This window comes from Salmo salar, chromosome ssa17 (assembly GCF_905237065.1).
Source record: "Salmo salar chromosome ssa17, Ssal_v3.1, whole genome shotgun sequence".
Lineage (NCBI taxonomy): Eukaryota > Metazoa > Chordata > Actinopteri > Salmoniformes > Salmonidae > Salmo > Salmo salar.
Genome location: NC_059458.1, coordinates 47,942,064 through 47,949,821, shown reverse-complemented (window position 1 = coordinate 47,949,821; position 7,758 = coordinate 47,942,064). Strand labels below are relative to the sequence as shown.

The window sequence follows — 7,758 nt, the reverse complement described above, 5'->3', positions numbered from 1 at the left end:
ATTTCCATATCATAAAACCCATGTAATATACACTGTCAACATTTATGATCACTATGCTTGATGTACAATTACAAGATGATATGGCGTCATACCATTTGGTTGTTCTGAACAGAATACCTGTTTGTGGTATTGTGAACACGCATTTGAATACACTTGTCACCCTATTCTATGCACACCAAAATTACAATCTGCTTCTTTGAATTGCCTTGTGAAAGCCTAACACTGTTAGAACATGACCCTGATCTGTAACTTAGCTAACCATGTTGGCAATAGAACGCTCTTTAAAATCATGCCCACCTGACCAGAATGCGATTTATAATGGACCATTTATGGAATGCACAACCAACAGTAATTGTGTAAAGTGCAGGATGCAGGGATATGCCACCAACCTCAAGTGCTATGCTCTACCAACTAAGCCACATGGGAGTTCCAAAGAAAACTACAAGTCTGCTTGATCTAGTTCCTCAACGGCACAGCAAGGAGAGCACAAAAAAGGCACCTTAGTGGAAAATGGATCTTTGAGTCATAAAAGTGCATTGAAATGACGTAGGAACTGTGCACACTTTGGAGAGCTGTGTGGCCACTTAGAAACTCCAGTTAGACCTTTCACTCACATTTTTTGGGGGGGGATGCACCTACCCCAAATGTTCAATGAATATTCGTATCATTTTACTCAATGTATCCAGAGTATTTTCAAATTTCGTTATCAACAAATGTGACGTAACGTACATTTGCACCACAGTAAATGCACCAAAAAATCAACAGTGTAATGTTTGGATTCAATCTTGATTCAGATTAACTGTTTTGTCATCACCTTTAGTCTAATAATTTCCCCATCATCTCCAAACTGTTCCCTTTTGATTGCTACCACTTATGCATATACCTTCAATATTTATTCTGTAATAAACAGTTCAATTGATTCCTTAAGGTCAATTCCCACAAGTGTAAGGGGTTAATGCCTAATGAACATGACCCTGGTTCAAGTCAATAAAGACAGGAAGAATTGAAAGAAACAAGCCCACCTTCCCAGTGGATTTGACCCCTTTCCAGATGCAGAAGTAACACATGACCCAGGCGATGGCCAGACAGAAGGCCAGGTCCCAGTTCAGAGAGCCCATGTGGTCGATGCCGGACGACAGCCTCAAGGCTCTTCTCCTGAATAAACACATAACACAGTGGGTCAGAACAAAATCACAATGGATGAAGTGCAATAACAATTCTAGTTTAGATATTCTTCAAATAAGGTTAAAAGATCATAAAATCTTAGACTTGAGGATCCGGTTTCCAGGACACAGATTAAGCCTAGCCCCGGAGAATTTTTTTTTTTAAATTGAGATGTGTTGAATAACAAAGAGAGGTGCTAAGAATACTTACTCCCAGAATTCAATGACAGGGGATGTGGAGTTTTCGGGCAAGGTGTAGTTGACAGAATAGTTCTTCCTCTGAAACTCCACGCAATTTTCTTAGATAAAAATGTTTACATGTTGCATCATTACCACCATAAAAATCACTGACAAGTGTTAAAAGCAGTAATATGGAATTCTATCATGTTTTATTTGTAATATCGCTCCATACAGCAAAGCCACTTATAACAAAGTTGACATTTCCATTATTATTGTTGTCTCACCTGTATTCCAGGTGTTGTTGCAGGAGGACCAAGGGAGTTCCCAGGAGAAGGAGAAAGACAGGTAGAAGATTCCCCAAGCTAGAACCACGATGTAGTAGGAGTTCAGCAGAGCCACAATGATCTGGGTGCCATAGCCAAGACCTGGAGCAAAGACAGGGACAGACAGGGAGGAATGGATAGAAAGTAAATAAAAAGACCCACTTTGTAGTGTCACTCAAACCAGGAAAAACACATGGTAGTAACTATGTAATTACAATATAAGTACACATTGTTTATTGCATAATGTATATAACAGTGACACATGAAAAGTGTAAAAAGCTCAGACAAACCGTTATTGTATAGCATATCTTTATTTACAGTATAACGCCTTAAAGGAAGATATAGTCCCATAGGAAAGAGCAGGTTACCCTCAAACAGTGGACTGATCTTCCTCCAGCAGGTGATGCCTCCCTCGCTGGTGTACTGGCCCAGAGCAGTCTCCAGGAAGAACACAGGTATGCCACAGGTGAACAGGAAGATCAAGTAGGGGATGAGAAATGCACCTGGGGGATGGGAAGTCATCCAAAAAATATACACAGTGGACAAAACATGCTCTTTCCATGACAGACTGACCAGGTGAATCCAGGTAAAAGCTATTATCCCTTATTGATGTCACCTGTTAAATCCATTTCAAAAGCAGTGTAGATGAAGGGGAGGAGACAGATTAAAGAAGGATTTTTAAGCCTCGAGACAATCGAGACATGAATTGTGTGTGCCCCATTCAGAGGGTGAATGGGCAAGACAAAATATTCAAGTGCCTTTGAACGGGGTATGGTAGTAAGTGCCAGGAGCACCGGTTTGAGTGTGCCAAGAACTGCAATGCTGCTGGGTTTTTTACGCTCAACAGTTTCCTGTGTGTATCAAGAATGGTCCACCAACCAAAGGACATCCAGCCAACAGCAAGCCGATGGTCGAAAACGGGACATTGAGGAAAGACGACAAAGGAAGCTGACACAAATTGTGCATAACAGACATGCTACAATTAGTAATCTGACAGTCATGTACAACATTGGAGCCCAAAGACCCATAAAGGAATGCACAACTTGTCATTCCTTGACACAAATGGGGTATGGCAGCTGACAACTTTACAGAGTCCCACTTCCTTCAGCAAAAAACAAGAAACTGCGGTTGCAGTGGGCTAAGGAATGAAAACACTGGATGTTTGTAAATACATTACCTGGTCTGATGAATCCCAGTTCCTGCCATTTCAGGCTGATGGGAGGACTAGGGTATGGAGAAAACCACGAGTACATGCATCCATCATGCCGCATTTCAACATTTCAGGCTGGTGGTGATGGTGTAGGATGTGTTTTCAGGGCACACATTGGACCCCTTGATAAAAGTGGCGCAACGTTTAAATGCCACATGATATTTGAACATTATTGCCAATCAGGTGCATCCCTTCATGGCAGCAGTGTATCCATCTGCAAATACATTTTCAGCAGGATAATGCCCCATGCCACAAGACTAGGATTGTCCAGGAATGTTTCCACGGACATGACAGTCAATTCAGCTTACTGCAGCGGCGTGCACAGTCACCAGATCTCAATCCAATTGAGCATCTGTGGGATCAAATCAAATCTTATTTGTCACATGCGCCGAACACAACAGGTGTAGACCTTACCGTGAAATGCTAACTTATAAGCCCTTAACCAACAATGCAGTTAAGAAAATATAGTTAAGAAATATGTACTAAATAAAACTAAAGTCAAAAATAAAATGAAAAACAAAATAACAAGGCTATATTTTATTTACTTAACTAGGCAAGTCCGTTAAGAACAAATTCTTATTTACAATGACGGCCTACCCCGGCCAAACAATCCCCTAACCCGGATGACGCTGGGACAATTATGCACCGCCCTAGGGACTCCCGATCACTGCGGGTTGTGATACAGCCCGGGATCGAACCAGGGTCTGTACTGACGCCTCTAGCATTGCGATACAGTGCCTTGGACCGTTGCGCCACTCAGCAGCCCTATATACAGGTGGTACCGGTAGAGAGTCGATGTGCGGTGGTATAATTTATTTGAGGTAATTTGTACATGTATGTAGGAGTAAAGTGACAACGCACAGATAATAAAACAGCGAGTAGCTGCAGAGTAAAAACAAAGGTTGTGGGGGGGCGCCTTCGTCTGACACCACCTAGTATATAGGTCCTGGATGGCAGGAAGCTTGGCCCCAGTGATGTACTGGGCAGTATGCACTACCCTCTGTAGTGCCTTATGGTCAGATGCCGAGGTGATGCAACTGGTCAGGATGCTCTCGATGGTGCAGCTGTAGAACGTTTTGAGGATCTGGGGACCCATAAAAAAAATGTCTCCTGAGGGGGAAAAGGCGTTGTTGTGCCCTATTCACAACTGTCTTGTTTGGACCATGGTAGTTTGTTGGTGATGTGGACACCAAGGAACTTGAAACTGTCAACCCACTTCACTATGAAACTGTCAACCCGCGCTCCGTCGATGTTAATGGAAGCCTGTTCAGCCAGCCTTCTCCTGTAGTCTACGATCAGCTCCTTTGTCTTGCTCAAGTTGAGGGAGAGGTTGTTGTCATGGCAACACACTGCCAGCTCTCTGACCACCTCCCTATAGGCTGTCTCATCGTTGTCGGTGATCAGGCCTACCATTGTTGTGTCGTCAGCAAACATAATGATGGTGTTGGAGTCATGCTTGGCCAGGCAGTCGTTGGTAAACAGGGAGTACAGGAAGGAACAAAGCACGCATCCCAGAGGGGCCCCCGTGTTGAGGATCAGTGTGGCAGATGTGTTGATGCCTACCCTTACCACCTGGGGCGGCCCGTCAGGAAGTCCAGGATCCAGTTGCAGAGGGAGATGTTTAGTCCCAGGGTCCTTAGCTTATTGATGAGCTTTGTGGGCACTATAGTGTTGAACACTGACTTGTAGTCAATGAACAGCATTTTCACATAGGTGTTCCTTTTGTCCAGGTGGGAAAGGGCAGTGTAGACTGCGATGTTGGTGCGGTATGCATGTAGGTGCGGTATGCAAATTGTTGTGGGTCTAGTGTTTCCGGGATAATGGTGTTGATGTGAGCCATGAGCAGCCTTTCATGGCTATACGCGAGTGCTACAGGGCAGTAGTCATTTAGGCAGGTTACCTTCGCTTTCTTGGGCACAGGGACTATGGTGGTCTGCTTGAAACATGTAGGAATTACATACTAGGTCAGTGAGAGGTTGAAAATGTCAGTGAAGACACTTGCCAGTTGTTCCGCGCATGTTCTGGGTACACGTCCTGGTAATCCGTCTGGCTCCGCGGCCTTGTGAATGTTGACCTGTTTAAAGGTCTTACTCACATCGGCTACGGAGAGCGTGATCACACAGTCATCCGGAACATCTCATATGCTCATGCATGCTTTAGTGTTGCTTGCCTCGAAGCGAGCATAAAAGGCTGAGATGGAACGAGCGAGTTGGAGTAAAGATACACTACCAGCCAACTTGACAGAACTGTGGAAAGCATTGGAATCAACATGGAAACGCTTGACACCTCGTAGAGTCCATGCCCCGACAAATTGAGGCTGTTCTGAAGTCAAAAGGGAGTGCATCCATTTTTTTTTTTTTTTAGCTCAGTTCATCCCGGGAATTGAAACCTCTATCCTGGCGTTACAAGTGCCATGCTCTACCAACTGAGCTACCGAGGACCATGAGAGTCAGTGATAAGGTACGCACGCCTATGAAAGTCAGAATTACCTCAGGTAGACACTATAATAAAGGTGTTTCATCCATAGGGTTTCATTGACTTACATTTCAGTCTGTGAATAATCTCAATGTAAACACATTTTATTTTCACGTCGAGTTAATGACGCAACGCAGACTGTCGACTTTTGACGTCAGCCAATCTGAGGATGTTTAGAGTGCTTGGATGGATGGATTTCCGGAGCATGGCAAACGCTGCAGGGGCAACTGCTTGACCACAGGCTATTTAGGACGGAGGGGAAACAGCTGTGACATTCTCTGACCCCTAACCTCTGATCGCATACACCCCACAGAGAGAAACGTCTGATGTAGCACCTACATAAGCATTTCCCTAAACCCATGGCCTGATCTAAATAGGCCTGAGTCCCAATTAGACCCAACAATGTTTTTATAGCTAGGCCTCAGTGTATGTTATTAATAACAAACAAATGTTATTAAATTAAAATAGCCATTTGCAAATCAGTTGCTGGAGATACACGGTTGAAGCTCTATGCTCCACTAGGACCTAAAATGAATAAGAAAATAATTTGCAAACTATTACTTTCAATTAAGAACAAATTAAAATGACGACCTGTCAAACAATAATACATGCTCGTCTTTGTGACTCCAAATTTAACGTCTGTGACCTAGTCTGGGCTCATCCTTTAGAACTTACCTCCTCCGTTCTTGTAGCAGAGGTAAGGAAAGCGCCACATGTTCCCCAGGCCGATGATGGATCCCATCACAGACAGGATGAACTCCAGTTTGTTGCTCCATTGGCCCCTCTCCTGCATCTTCTCCTCTGACTGGGGCTGAGGGATAGGGACCAGGTCCTTCAACCTGCTGCTGATCTTGCCATTTGAGAGGCCTGCTTTAACTATTTCAAGCAATAAAAAACACAGAATGAGTATGGCTGTTTTCAAGACAAGTAGCTACATGTAGTGATGCATATACACATGTATTTATTTTAAATGTAAAGTAACATGTAAGTAGCCTAGGTACCCGTCCGTTTGAGTTATTATTCCACTCCATGTCATGCCATGTTGACCAAGGAGTGGAAAGTTAGCAAAACAGGTTCTAGATTTCAGGGTAACATGTAAGTACATGTCAAGTACATTGATACTGTGCCATATCTTTTGTCTAACGACTCCTCAAAAAATGTGCGTGGCTCTCATCTGAAGAACTTAATGTACTCAAAAAAAGGCAGAGCTTTACACAATCAAGTTCAGACCAACCTTAAAATGATTAACATGTGGCATTGATCATCATGTCGTGTACATACTGTACTGACATTGATCATGAATGGGTGGGAGCGGCAAAAGCCGAGACCGCATGCTTACAGAATTGATTAGCTCTTTACAAATGTTTTACATTGATTCAACACTAAATCTTAGATCTCCCATTAAAATATGCCCAGAGGTGAAGTCATCTTACAACCTGATACAAAATAAAAATAAAATGTAGAAAAGACATGACGTACCATGTTTTATACCAATGTCTTAGAATTCAAATATTAGTCAAGTACGTACCATTCATTGTTTGGGGTGTCTCAAGTTTGGCTCAGTCAGTGAATATTGATCTGTAGATATTCACATTTTAGTATTTAACATGAGGAGCAAATAGGGGGTGGGAGGTTGTAATCCTAAATTTAGGCTCAGCCTCCAATCTACTCTCTGCCCATATGACCCCTCCCCTCTTAGATACTCCCACTTATTGAGTCAGTTGATTCTAATGCTTAAAATAGTCATTCACAAGGCATACAGGACCATGTAGTGAATATTGACATGCCAACAAATGAATCAAAGATTAATTATACAATTTGTTTTGGTTAATGATCCAGTGTCCAACTGCGATCACCTATGTCCTGTCTCGTGATCGCCGCTTGTCTCTTAAAGTGGTGAGTGGGTCAAAGCAGCGGAGGTCAGGACTGGATTTTACTTGTCTTTGCTTCCACTGGTTGGTGGATTCCCCCTCCATACAGTAGCTGAAGCAGATATGTTCAGAATCACATTACATGCAATTAACACACCTTTACTGCATTCCCCTGCACAGGTACAAATAGAACACTAATTTGAATTTAAATCATGTGATTAGATATTTGCATGATTAGACTTATCACCAAGCCAAACAATTAATTAAAGAGAGCAGACAAATAAAATGTAATGAGTTCATAGCATTGCTGCAAGAAAATTGATTTCATATTGGTGTATAACAGTCAACTGATAGCCAATATTAGATTTTTTAAAACGCTTAATTAACCTTTCCTTCTCCTTTGACAACTCCTACAGACAAAGACATACAGGTTGATCTGGGATTGGGAGTGAGACAAAAACATGTGAAAAAAAATGGCAAGCCACATGTGGCCAGGGAGATCCTGCTCGATACTATGGATCTCTCGTCATGGGTTG

At 42.8% G+C, this 7,758-nt stretch overlaps 1 protein-coding gene across 1 annotated transcript in view; it reads right to left on the bottom strand.

The window, feature by feature from the left end:
• The window catches only part of LOC106575953 (sodium- and chloride-dependent GABA transporter 2), a 27,260-nt gene extending 20,171 nt beyond the window's left edge, over positions 1-7,089 (bottom strand). Inside the window, exons 1-6 of the mRNA XM_014152724.2 lie at positions 6,880-7,089; positions 6,027-6,227; positions 2,035-2,169; positions 1,628-1,768; positions 1,375-1,462; positions 1,023-1,155 (exon numbers count right to left, since the gene is read on the bottom strand). Coding sequence (XP_014008199.1) covers positions 1,023-1,155; positions 1,375-1,462; positions 1,628-1,768; positions 2,035-2,169; positions 6,027-6,227; positions 6,880-6,886 — 705 coding nt within the window. The 5' untranslated portion in view covers positions 6,887-7,089. The remainder of the gene's footprint in view (positions 1-1,022; positions 1,156-1,374; positions 1,463-1,627; positions 1,769-2,034; positions 2,170-6,026; positions 6,228-6,879) is intronic.
• Positions 7,090-7,758: the final 669 nt, after the last annotated feature.